The sequence below is a fragment of the Eumetopias jubatus genome, unplaced genomic scaffold (genome assembly GCF_037043125.1).
Source record: "Eumetopias jubatus isolate StellerSeaLion01/CBP00866 unplaced genomic scaffold, mEumJub1_p1.0 scaffold_10, whole genome shotgun sequence".
Lineage (NCBI taxonomy): Eukaryota > Metazoa > Chordata > Mammalia > Carnivora > Otariidae > Eumetopias > Eumetopias jubatus.
The window spans coordinates 86,293,385-86,306,819 of NW_028274816.1; the positions used below are offsets into that span (position 1 = coordinate 86,293,385).

General features: G+C 51.4%; 1 protein-coding gene across 5 annotated transcripts in view; it reads right to left on the reverse strand.

The window, feature by feature from the left end:
- Window positions 1-13,435, reverse strand: part of UNK (unk zinc finger) — a 33,169-nt gene that overhangs the window by 7,174 nt on the left and 12,560 nt on the right. For 3 of the 5 annotated variants that reach the window (XM_028112596.2, XM_028112591.2, XM_088028146.1), the window contains 10 exons: window positions 7,186-7,395; window positions 6,148-6,324; window positions 5,864-5,994; window positions 5,326-5,461; window positions 4,614-4,731; window positions 3,555-3,639; window positions 2,000-2,142; window positions 1,373-1,573; window positions 719-784; window positions 51-225 (listed from right to left, as the gene is read on the reverse strand). In XM_028112596.2, coding sequence (XP_027968397.1) covers window positions 51-225; window positions 719-784; window positions 1,373-1,573; window positions 2,000-2,142; window positions 3,555-3,639; window positions 4,614-4,731; window positions 5,326-5,461; window positions 5,864-5,994; window positions 6,148-6,324; window positions 7,186-7,395 — 1,442 coding nt within the window. Of the gene's footprint in view, window positions 1-50; window positions 226-718; window positions 785-1,372; window positions 1,574-1,999; window positions 2,143-3,554; window positions 3,640-4,613; window positions 4,732-5,325; window positions 5,462-5,863; window positions 5,995-6,147; window positions 6,325-6,504; window positions 6,622-7,185; window positions 7,396-8,225; window positions 8,341-13,435 lie in introns of those variants that run through there. The other 2 variants (XM_028112593.2, XM_028112597.2) reach the window with 2 other exon arrangements.

The window sequence follows — 13,435 nt, forward strand, 5'->3', positions numbered from 1 at the left end:
TCTAACTCCAGATCCAGTCCTGGACTTGGCAACAGAAATGGCCTAATTACCTATGACTGACTCTACCGTGTCGCTGGTGGGATAGAAGGGCAGAGCATTTGCATTCATGCCAGGGACGCTGCTGGTGCCTGCAGGGCTAGGGGGAGTAGCTGCCAGGCTGGAGGTGATACTAGAAGAGATGCTTGAGGTCAGGGGGCTGCCCACGGGAAGGATGCCCAGCATGTCCTGCAACGAAAGAGTGAGGAGGAAGCAATAGGATGCCTGCTCATGGAGGCCATGGCCAGGGGCTAGAGATGGGGGCTGGGAGGGGCAGAAGGAAATGGTGCATTCCAGCTCTCATCCAGATGCCCCCATACCCAGACAGGACCCCACCCACTTGACACCTTGTTGAGAGGCTGGAGTTGGAGAGCTGTGCCTTGCAGGCTGCAGGGCCCACTCACCCTAAGTCCTACAGTAGGGGAAGGGAGAAGTTAAGTCCAGGGCCTAGCACAGTACGACGTTCAAGAAATATTGTTTTTGACTGATGAGTGAGTCCAGCAGGTGACAGGTTCCAGGGTTTGACCAGACCCTCTCTGGATTTGGGGCTGGGGCCCCACTTTAGCCCTGCCCTCAGCTTGTGGGGAAAGCAGTGGCCCCACTCCCTGAGGCCGGGGATTCTGGGCCTATCCTATCAACAGCAAGTGCCAGAAGGGGAGACACGGGGCTGAGAGCTATATACCTGTTTGGGCTGAAGCAGAGGCTGCTCTTGACTCCTGGGCTCTAGTGAGTGGGGTTTTAACTTGGCCTGAGAGAGAAAAGTCAAGAGAACAGGAGATGAGTATGGTCCTAGGGAGGGCCCCTGAGTCCAGGAGTCCTCCCAAGCATCAACCTGCCATGGCCCACTAAGGCTGACGGCACCTGTCACGCAATTCCCCTCTGCACCACGTACCCTGCTCTCCACCCCCACCCTTACTCCTTTCCCTACCCTAGGAACCAAGGGAGCTGTTCCTCTTCTCCCTGGTGACTCCAAGCCTCAGGTAAGACCAATTAGAGACCCTCTGCCCTGCTCCCCAAGGCCCTGTCACTCCATCAAGGTGGCACAGGGCAGGGGAAAGACCAGCTATGGGGTCAGAAGACCGAGATAGGAGTCCCTGCTCCTCTATTAACTGGCTCCGTCACAGGGTGAGGTACCTGGCTATGCTAACCTTCCTGTCTTCGCCTGTAAAATGGGATGGCCTCACTCCCTCTGCTTAGCGTTGCAGAGGCTGAAGACAGGGACCTCCTAGCTCCCAGTCATATTCCCCATCATTGGGCCAAGACAGCCCTCCAGGGCTTCTCCTGACCCATGCAGGGAGAAAGCTAACGTCACTGGGCTTCCCCTTACATCCCTTACCTGGCATTTAAAATTTTTCAGGTACTCAGCTCCCACCTGGTCTTCCCTCTCAAAGCCAGGAGCCTTCTTATAGCTGCCAGGGGCGAGGCCAGACTCCCCAGGGAAGACAATGCCTTCCAGGTTCGGGGGCTTCCTGATGGAGCCCGGGGGGGAGCCACAGAGATTAGATGGGCTTCCTAGATTGCTGTTTCTACAGAGGAGCTGCAGAAAAGAAAGGGAGTGGCTTTGTGGGCAAAATGTGGGCTGGGGCATGGCCCATCCTCCATCCCCTCCACAGAGGGAGATTCTTCAGCAAGGGGCTCAGTTCTATTTTCATCTGTCAATGGGCAGCAACTACCATGCAGGGACCCCGAACCTCAGGAGGAAGTTATGCGGGAGTGTGACAGAAGGCTTGTGTCCCTTCTACCAGCTCTATTCAGGCTGACCCACACAGGCTCTGGGTATACCACCCTCTACCAGATTTTGACAGAAAAACCCTGGGGCAGAGAAAGAGTAGAACCCCTTGGCCTGAGGCAAAACACCAGGGCCCACCCCAGGCACAGGCTGGGAGGGAACTGGGGGCATTAGAGGCAGGTGTTGACTCCTGGCTAGGCATGGTGCCCACCCACTCCCTGGACAGGCACGTACAGCGCTGAGGTCAGGGGCATGTGGGCTGGAGGGGCTCACAGGCACCGAGTCTCCGGCAGCAGATGGCATGTATAAGACGGGACCCGGCTGAGTGGGGCTCGACACAGCTGAAGAAGGTTGTAGATCGTCACTGAGGGGTGGCTCTGCAAAAGACAGGATCAGGGTGTCAGCAGGCTCCTGTGCCAGCTCTCTCCCTCCAAAAACACACCTGGGTCTTTTTCAAAGGAGACCATGCACCCCCTGTACACAAAGGGAAGGCTCCTACCTTCTTTCTATTAATACTGTATACTGTGCACTTACTTTGCACCTGGCAATTTGTATTAACTGTGAATCTTCACGACTAGAAGCAGCAAATAATATTGTGATCTCCATTTTACAGATAAGAAAACTGAGGCTCAGAGAGGTAAGGTTAATCTCCTTAGGTGGTAGAGCTAGGAAACAAAAGAGCTGGGATTTGAACTCTGATCTGTACTACTCCAAAGCCTGAGCCATTAATTACTTCTCTGTGTTGCCTCAAGCAGTGGGCCCAGTTGCCCATGGCTGGGGATGACCTCTGTGCCAATATATATTCCCCCCTCCCAGGGCCTTCTAATCCCAGAGATAAGGCCTGAGCCTGAAAAGAGGTGAAGGACAATCGGAGCAGTGGCTTGTGGTGGACACGAGTTTTAACTTGAGCTCCATCTCTGAGATGGGCAGTGGTGGTCTAGAGTGCAGTGTAAGAACCGAGAGCCGCGCTGTCCGACGCAGCAGCTATGAGCCCCATGTGGCTATGAGGGGCTGGTCTGAACTGAAACATGCTGCACCTACCTATTCGAGTGTGCAATAGATTTCAAAGACTTCATTTGGAGGAAAAAAAAATAATAATATTGATTTTTTACACTATTTTTGAAATGATTATCATTTTGTATTGAATTAACTAAAAATATATTGTTAAAATTTATTTTATTTTTTTTAAAGATTTTTTTATTTATTTGAGAGAGAGTGAGAGAGAGAGCACATGAGAGGGGGGAGGGTCAGAGGGAGAAGCAGACTCCCTGCTGAGCAGGGAGCCGGATGCGGGACTCGATCCTGGGACTCCAGGATCATGACCTGAGCCGAAGGCAGTTGCTTAACCAACTGAGCCACCCAGGCACCCCAAAATTTATTTTTTTTTAAACATAGTTACTAGAAAATCTAAAATGACATGAAGGTTGCACTATATTTTCACTGGACGGCTCTGCTCTCAGCAGGATGGAGCTCCATGTTTCATTAGTGATGTCTGCCATGGATGTGGCACGGGGTGGCTGCTGAGATCTGCCCAGTTGGCTCCGTGAGGGCACCTCACCTTGCCTGGGACTGTGAATGCCTGACTAGGGGCCCGGTCCTGCTCTCTATCTCACGACCTTGGAAGCTCCAGGGTTTGAGACCATTTCCAGGGGGTTTGTGCAGGGGGGCCAGAGTTTCCAGTGAGGACAGAGACCGCTGCTGGCTGGCAGATGAGAGGCCACTCCTCTGACTGAGCCTGAGCAGAGGGTGAAGGGAGGAGAGGGCAGAGAAGCCAATGGGCACAGCATACGTTCTACATGGGCGAAGGCGCAGAAAGGTCCTCGGGGACAGCTGCCCGACTGCTGCATGTCGTTGCACTTGGTGGATTTATAGATCTGGAGGATAGAGCAGAGGCAGGTCAGGCTTAGGCAGAGAGGAACAGGCAGGCATGGGTGCCTTCAACACAGGAAGGTGAGCCTAGTAATCTAACCTTTCTCCTCCCCATTCCATGCCACTTCCCTAAGTCTCTCCCTACTGACTTCTTGATACTCAAACTCCTGAAGCAGATATGGCTACCCCCATGCCAAGGACACCCTCCCTTCTGGGGTCACAGGTTCAACCAGCCCTGCTTCGGCCCTCACAAGGGGATCTTCTTCATGCTGCTTCTCCACTCAGGGTCTTGGCCAGGGCTGTGACCTCCAAATGTCCCTCTGGACATTAAGGAAGCCAAGATCACAGGCAGCACCCACGCACCAGGGGGCACCCTGAGTTGGGATCTATGTCTAACTTTCTACCCTGCTGTCTACAACCCACATAAGGTGGCCTCTGTCCATATGTCTATCTCAGGATGTTTTAGCCTCCATGTACCCATGGACAGCATGTGCCTCTATATACCCTACCAGATCTTGGGACACTGACATGGCCCAAGGCTACACCATGGGGCCAGTGGGCGGAGGAAGTACAACAGGGAGGTTGCTGGTACTCTAAGCTCTGATCTGAAACACCGGGAAGGGGCTTTCTTTTTTAAATCCCCACGTCACTAGATTGTAAGTACCATGAGTGGTACAAAGCCCAGAATGGCCAGGTCACTATGCCCAGTCTATGCCTTCCCTGTCAGGAGGCTGGGGGGAAACAAAATTGGGAGCAGGGGGCTGCTCAGGGACTACGGGCTCAGAACAAGGCAAGTTACCAAATCAGGGTACAGGGCTCCTTTAGGCACTGCATGGATGGCGGCCTCTACCAGGATGGTGTCAGCATGAGTTCTGCCACATCTGCCCAGGTCCTCCTTTCCTTTTTCCTTGCTTCCCCAAAAGGGCACGTTAAGCCACCCACAGACCTCACAGGGCCCCAGCCCCAGGCCAACGCCCACCTCTGGGTGGAACTGCTGCTCCGTGCGGGTGTGGCAGTACTGGCAGGCATCTCCGTTCTCACACTTGCCAGGGTCTCCCCACTCATCCCCATGTTTTACGTTCGGACACGGAGATGACCTGGTCCAATCAGATGGCAGGGTCAGAGCGACGCAGGAGAGGGAGAGATTAGGAGCTGGGGAATGCCAACTAGAGGCCTGTTCAGGATCCCTCTCTGGTCTCCCTGCTTCACAGGGCCAGGCTCACAAAGAGAAAAGATGAGCTACAGAGAGCCTTAATGGAGCCAGAAGCCAGGCTCTGCTTCTGTGGTGCAGCATGGCTGTTATCAGCAAGAAGGACACTTTCTGTCCCCTTCTGCCAGGTCCTCATGCCAAGTATTTTGCAGCTCCAGGAGAGCCAGGCTATAGCCAGAACCATACTTCCCACACGATGGCTTGGCCCCGGCAGTTGTCCCTCAGGATCAGAACTGGGGTGGGTCTTAGAGATGATCTGACCCAAGACCCTCATTTCATAGCAGAGGAGGATCCCAGAGGACTCCCCATCATTCAGCTTATCCTGCTATTTCCCCCCCCCCCTTATACCTGGGCCCTGCAACCCTGTAATCCCTAGGGCTGGCCTCCCGGCCTCCCTGCGAGCACACTGGAAGCAGCCCCCGCCACAATCCCTTCCCTGCCACCCCTCCCGCCCATGACTGGCCTGCCTGGGCCAAAGGACCTGTATTTGTGTTTCCGGGGGCTCCGCCGCCGGTCCTTGCTGTTGTGGTAGTAGGGACAGGCATAACCCTGGCGGCACAACCTCGGGGGCTTCTTGCACGGCTCCGTCTTATAGTTCCCCAGCACATAAGCAGTCTCTACACAAGGGGGCCAGAGGCAGGGGTCAGGCAGGTGGGGCAGGAGAAGCCACTTGGGAAAGGGTCCAGGAGCTCCGGCCACCTCCTCATGTGCCAATGCCAAGACTGAGACCCAGCAGAGAGGTTAAGAACACCATCCCTCACTGGAGACACTCAAGGCTCACAGGATCAAAAAGGGCAACCTCAGGAGGGTCAAGAACACCTTTATATAAACATACCTAAGGGCAAAACGTGTCTGGGGAATGTCCCCAGAAGTGCCCCCAAATGAAAGGACTGTGGTTGGATGTAAGGTGGGATGAAGAAGTGGCGGTGAGCCAAATCCTTAGGGCAGCTATGGGCAGGAGAGGAGAGAGGACAAACATCTGGCAGAGGAGGCACAGCCATTTGTGGGGCCACCTTTACCTTGCCACCGTGGCTCCTCACTGAGGATTTTTTCTATCATGGCATGGCTCGCAGCCCCAGCCGTCTGGCCCTCTATGCTGCCCTCTACTGTGGTCTGGCCGTTCTGCAAGGCCTCCATGGCCTGGAGCTCTCTGGGAGGAAAGGAGAGGACAGAGAGCGGGGACGGGGCATGAGAGGGGAAGCAGAGCGCCAGCCCCTGCACTCCATCTATGGCAGTCCCCGTGTCAACAGCCAGGCCCCCACCCTGGCCCACAGCCATCAGCCCAGCATGGCATCCAGCCCACCTGATGTCGTAGACAGGGGAACGGAGGTCATGGGGCCCGTGGGCAAAAGCACAGTGCAGGCCGTTTTTGGTGCAGTTGCCTTTTGAGTCTGTCTCGTGGATACAGATTCCAGTTTTGTAGTAGCGCAGGTGGTACCTGCGCTCAGTGTCCCCTGTGGTCCTGTGCAGGAATGGGCACCTGAAACGTTGCGGGGGGGGGGGGTGTCACTCACCTTTGCCCCTGGAGCCTGGGCAATCAGCCCCTGCCCTCCCCTCCCGTCCCTGTTGAAGGCTTTCCCCATGACCCACATGGTGTGCTGACTGAGGAGGCCAGCAGTGATGGGCCCTGCTGCGGTAACAGACCCCCCCCTCCCACCACCTGTTGGATGCTGTAGCTTGATGGGGGCCCATCAGGGCCCAGGATTCCCACTTCAGCCTGCTCAGCAAGTCCTCTCAGAGGCTACTTGGCCAGGGCCCTGGGCTGACTTGAAGAGAAGCTCCAGAGGGGGGCACACTCCTGGGAGCGCAAGTGCTGGCTGGATCTGCAGGGGTCCACAGAGAAACGGCCTGCTCAAAGCATGGGCGTACCCTCTCATGCCCCAGTGCCTTATTAGGCTGGGGTCAGGGGCCTCAGGGGGTGGGAGGGAATAAGCCTTGTACCTCTGGGAGAAGTGTGTGCAGGGATGGTTCAGTGAGTTGTACCCACAGACCCCCAGCAGTGCTTCCCATTACCACCTCTGCAAGGCTCAAACAAGCAGGGTCAACAAATGCTCCCTCTCAGTGATGTCCCCAGGCTTGCCTTTTCTTCTACTTAGCAGAAGAAAAGCCTGTGTAGGGTTTCCCAAAAGTGGGTAAAGAAGAAGGGGCCTCTCCCAAAGGATGGTGGGGTCTGAGCCCAGGTCCAGGCCACAGGAAGGCAGGCCAGGCTGCAACAGTACTCCCAAAAGCAGCCTCTGGTTGGCTTCTCAGACTCTGCCTGGCCTATTCTAAGGGCATGTGACTCAGGAGACATGAGGCTCCCCTGAGAGCAGGCTGCAGGGAGGGGAGGGGGAGTACTCACTCGTCGCCCTCCGGGCAGAGGCCTGTGGCCTCGTCGTACTTGGTGCAGTAGACGTCGGGGCTGTAGTTGAAGGTGCCGTCCCGACGGCGGATGGACCGGCGACGTCTCTGGTTCACGAAGTGCCAGTGGAAGCAGGTGTAGGGCCGGTGCTGAGTGCATTTGTGTTGCACAAAGAGTGGGCACTGCTCCGTGCGGAATTCCTTCAGGTACCTGCAGGGAGAGCCCCCACGCAGGGTGGGCCAGGAGCAGAGACTTAAGCCCCTTGCTTCCCAGCATGAAATTAGCCACCAAGTCCTCTGAGGGCCCTACTCTGAGGTGCTAGTTCCATTAGGACACCAGAAGAGGCCCAGAGCTAAGGGTGGACCTCAGCATCCAGACCCTTCCCGGTACCCAGATCCCAAGCCAGCCTGAAGAGCAAGAACCGTAGACCTCAGCGGTCAGCTGTCTGCCATGGCAGCCGGTGGAGGGCTTAACCAGTGGCTTAGTTCTGAGCCCTCCCTGAGGTTTCCCAGGCCAAACGGCTGATCATAGGCAAAGGGCTGCAAACAAGAGCATGAGGAACCTCTCCCAAACTCCTGGAGGGTCCTCTGCTACCCAGGTCTGCCTGCCAATCCCTGGGGGTCTCAGTTCCAGGAGCAGGGCTGGGGCTCCAGGCTGTGGGCTGGGGAGGCTGCTGCTTTGGAACTGAAAGCCCAAGTCACAAGGCGTTCCTCTGAACTACTGAGTCAGAAAATTATTGTCCGACTTCCTCCCAGAGACACTTCCTAGCACTACACAGGTTAGTGCCTGGGAAGGAGCTCCTTTTACAGAAGCATCTGAAGAGACTCTCCCTCCCAGCCTTGCCTGCCCCCAGTGGTCTCACAACTGCATACCTGCAGCAGCTGGGGCTGTTTACGTCCTGCCTAACCTGGGGATTTGGGGGCACTGTCCTTCTGGCCTCCTCCCAACCTTTGTCCCTCTACTCTGCATGTAATAGCCAAGAGACCCCAACACAGCACTCTCCCATGAACCACCCAGTGGAGGGCCCCAGACCCACTTACCCCCTTACAGAACATGCCATCCGTGTTTTTGCTCACTCTATGTGTCCAGGTGGAGGGTGTCTTAGACTTGGGAGCCCCTACACAGCAGGGACAGGCAGGCAGCGCAGTTCTCTTTATTCATTCCCTTAAGCCCTAACAGTGCAGGCAACAAATGGCTCAACAGAGGGCATTTGATGCCAGCAATGAGGATGATTCCAGAAGGCACAGAAGAGCGTGTGCAGAAGGGGGCAAAGAGGGAACAACCACCTGACCTGAAGTAACTGTCCGGGCTTGGAGCAGCACCTGAAGCTAGAAGGCATGGGACAAAAGTGAGAGGATGTAGCTCATGCCAGGATACTTGAGGCCTTACTAGTCTGGGCATATACAAGGTGTAGGGACAGGTAGGTTGAGGGCTGAGACTTTCCAGACAAGTTTTCTTTACTGCTAATGAAAAGTGCTAAAAAAAATCCTCTCCACCTTAAAGTATGGAGAAGTGTCCAGGTGTATGTACGGGCCAAGGGGAGCTAGAGCTGGGTGCTCCCTGAGGAATACAAATAAAGGTTTAAAGGGCAGTGAAACTTCCAAACAGAGTCTGCTGTTCATTCAGCACATATTTATTGAGCCTCTACCAAGTGCAGGCACAGTGGCAGGCACTGAGGACCCTAATGAAGCAGCACGTCCTTGCCCTTGGAAGCCCATACCTTCATGGGAGAGACATAAAAGTAACAGGCAGAATCAATCAAGTGTGGAAAAGGTTATAAAGGAGGTTTGCTGAGGGTTCCTTGGGAACCCAGAGCGTGGGGCCCAGTCTGGGAGAGGAAGGGAAATGAGGAGGTGCTGGTGGGTGGAAGAATGGGGAAGGATGTTTTAGGCAAAGGGCTAAGTATGAACTTAGTATGTCTAGGTCCAAGAGTTCCAAGTACTTTTGTGGGATGTGAGTGGGGTACAGAGGAACTGGAAAGGGGAAAGCAGGATAAGGTGAGGTGCAGGAGGAGCCAAACTGCAGGGACATCACCTCTGCGTCCCAGGTACATTTGGAGACACCAGGCAGAAACCTAGAAGTCTCCCTAGGGCCTGATGTTCTCCTGTCCCTTTTGGCACTGGAACACAGGGTCTTTCCGTCTGGTTAGACAGAAAGCTGTACCTCGTGCTGCACACGTCCCAAACCCTGGCACTGAGATGGGACACCCATCCTCCAAACTACCAGGCGGATCCCTCCTGGGCAGCACAGACTCCCTCTAACTCTGGACCCACTAGGAGACTAACTCAGGAGGTAAGAGGTGGAAAATGGGAGAGGAGGAAGCAGAGTCCAGAGCCAGGAGCAGAGAAGACTGAACAGTGGTTAGGATTGTCAGATTAAACATGGGACACCCAGTTAAATCGGAATTTCAGATAAACCAAGTATTTCATGGGGCATACTGATAATAAAAATGTATCCATTATTTGAAATTCCAATCTAACTGGCATCCTGTATTTTTATTTGTTAAATCTGCCAACCCTGAGTGGTGCCTGTTTGCTTGGTATCAGTGCCTCAGTAAAAAAACCAGGAGGCAGCCAGGGGAAGTCACCCTGACTTCGGGCATAGTCTGTCCTCTTGGAGAAGGAGCGTCTCGGCAAGCCTGCTTGCTTGGGGCAGCCATGTCCACAGTGCCACTCGCAAATACCAGGGCTCCACAAGGACTCTGGCTGGCAGGGATGCCAGAGGAGGACAGACATCAGGCAACAAATTATCTCACTTTAAGTCGTAGGTCAGGGACTTGGTACTTTGCTTCCAGTCTCTCCCTTGTCCAATTTATACTACACTGCACTTGTTTATTCTTCCTAGAGCCCAAATTTAATTCTCACTTTCTTAAAAGTCTTTAGCTTCCCCCAGTAGCTCCAGATAAGCACCAACCATTCTGCCTGGCATTCCAGGCCCTAAACATCTGGCCCAATACTTTTTTTCCAGCCTTAATTCCCTTGATTCCTCTCCATTCCAGCTGCTAAAACTGGAGTCCTTGGTGACTTGCAAATAGATCTTTAACTTCCCTTTGTTTATGTCCGCTTCCTTACTTGTAGAAATCTTTCGAGGCTGAATTCAATGGTAATAAATCTGATGCCACCACCTCCATGTTGCCCTCCTTGACTTCCACCCATCCTCCCCTTTCTGCCCTTGCCCCTAGTTAAAAGATAATCTCTAAGTTTTGCCAGCATGTTCTCTAGACATTTTATAGCCTTTATCCTGCAATGCATATTAATAATCTGTACATTTTTCTCTACTACTAGATTATAAAATCCTTGACAGCAAGTAAGAACTGAATACAGTTTGCTGAATGATTGTAAGAAATGAAGTCACAGTAGGGCAAAGCCCACAAAGCAATACCGACAGTTTTATGATGCCGCCAGCAGGCAGAGCATTGAGAGGTGAAAGCCTAATCCCTATTCCTTGTGAAAAGTACCACACAGCAGGAAACCTGTAACTCAGCAGATAGGGCAGAGTGTCCTGCAGAAAAGCCCCTCATGAGAGAAGGGGCTGAGTGACCAAATTTACGCAGAGAGCCCACTTTTAACCAACTGCAATCAGAGGAGAGAAATTTCTAACTTTTTGCTAAAATCATGAATGGAACTGTACCGTCTGCTACCTAGGAACCAAAATGTTCAGAATTTCCCATTCTCCCTCTCCCACTTGACCCTCTGCTAACAGGCAATACAGTGCCCAGAAGGCGAGGACAAAACCACTTAGAAATCACTTTCTATTTTCATGGATTGAAATTCAACAAATTTTCAGTGGACAGGCACAACTGTCACTGTTAAGCTCCAATCCACCGCTTTCATCTTAAGGCTTTGAAAGTTCATGATTTAAGAAACTAAATAGGTTGAAATTCACTCTTTAATTCAACCAGGTCTCAGGAAACCCAAGAAGTCCTGGGGTCTGAGCAGGGAAAACACACCAACTACTCACTCCCCCCCCCCCAAACTCTGGGGAAGGCACAAGGGCCACACAACTAAGTTCTTCACACTCCCATCTCCCAGGAATACCTGCACTCAAGAATAGAAGCCAGTAACAGAGAATAGTTTCAGACTGCAAGGCCTTGGTGAGCTACTCTGGCCAGAGTGAGTCCAGAAACCACAGGGGCCCTGGGCAAGTAAGAGCTCTGTCAGGGAAAGCCACGCCTTCGACCGGAAGAAGGGATGGGTACTTGATTGCTCAGAGCTTCTTCACCTTTACTAAGCAGCGCCTTCATGTCTGCCCCACGGCTGAGCTTAAACCAAAGCTACCTTTCACTCCTTTTCAGGACATCACATTAATTATCCTAGCAATGGTTTATTTGTAAATGTAAAAGATTATTATGAAAGTCACACGCCCACTTACAAAAATTTTGAAAAATGAAGAAAAGGGCAGAATCGCCCTTAATCCCGTCACTAATGTTAGCGTTTTGGTAAATTTTCTCTTGGTATTTTTACACAGATATAATCATAATGTACCTATCATATTGCTAAACTGCTTTACATAACTATTAACTTTTCCCTAAAAACTTTTAAAATCAAGTATATGCAACCACATTTAAAAAAAATCAAATGAACTTTCAACATTTATTGGATTATTTTTATTTTCCAACACTCAACAGCAAAAAGCAGGCTATTGGAAATCTAAATTCAATCACTTGTCCCACTAACAGTGATAGCACATAAGGAATTAACAATAAATTCAGTAAGTTACATCACCCCGAAGGAGGTGTTAAATCAAGTTCTAAACTGCTACCAGTTCAATTTCCAGCTAAACTTTAAATCCTATGCCAAGCTGTCTTCCTTAAAAGATTTATCAGTTTGGGTGTTTCACTCTCTTCCGGGGAGAAGTGTGAAGAGAATTTAAACAAACTGAATGAACAGAAAAGTATCAGAGCTAACATAAAAACTAAGGTTAGAGGCAATGGGGAGAAAGGAGCTGGTATTCTAATCTGTATCTAGTCCCCCACGGATTCCAGAATAGTGTCACATGACCTCACTCTGACTCCACCTGCCCTGCTGCCACTTCCCCAACAACAAACCAGACTCTAGAGCAGGGTTGGCAAACTTTTCCTATAAAGGACCAGTTAGTATTTTAGACTTTGAGGGCCAAGAGGCCAAATTGAGAATAATATGTACTTACAGAACAAAACAAACGTCCACATTTTTTTTTATTGATGAAATTCAAAATCTAGTAATTGGCTACAATTTTTGTAGAGGTTCTACTAATAAGATCAGATTTGGGGGATGGGATAACATTTTTTTTTTTTAAGATTTTATTTATGCATTTTACAGGCAGAGACACAGCGAGAGAGGGAACACAAGCAGGGGAGCGGGTGAGAGAGAAGCAGGTTCCCCACCGAGCAGGGAGCCCGATGAGGGGCTCCATCCCAGGACCCTGGGATCAAGACCTGAGCCCAAGGCAGATGCTTAACGACTGAGCCACCCAGGCGCCCTGGGATAACATTTGTAAAGGTCAGGTCCCTTTCATCAAACTGATTACAAATGTTCATCTGTTCATGCAGATTCTATAATCAAATTTTACAGATTTCATCTTTGAAAATGTCTTTCACATCTTTGAAAATGATAGGTACTGCCAAATGCTGTTATCATTCCACAAGCATGATTTTAATTGAGCACATTCTTCTCTTAGAAGACATCTATAGAATTCTATTAGTCTTGATAGTTGCCTTTTAATCGCTTCCAATTGAAGATTTGGAGTGGTGTAAACTCCTTAGTTGCACAGGTAAATGGATTTGAAATAAGGAAATTTCTTTTGCATTCACATCAAGCAGCAAAATCACTACTAGAACTGTAGTTTGTGTTTAGAAATCATATCCACAGTAACTTTGTGTAGGAATGGAGTCTTGCCTTTAATTTTAATTTTATTTTGTTAATCACCATACATCATTAGTTTTTGATTCAGTGTTCCACGATTCATTGTTTGCATATAACACCCAGTGCACCATTCAACACATGCCCTCTTTAATACCCAACACCAGACTAGCCCCCCCCAACCCCCCTCCCCTCTAGAACCCTGTTTGTTTCTCAGGGTCCATAGTCTCTCATGGTTTGTCTCCCCGTTTTAACTTTTGACAGGACACAGGAAGTGTATAAAGTAGTTTGACACGGGGCGCCTGGGTGGCTCAGTCGTTAAGTGTCTGCCTTCAGCTCAGGTCATGATCCCAGGGTCCTGGGATCAAGCCCCGCATCGGGCTTCCTGCTCGGCAGGGAGCCTGCTTCTC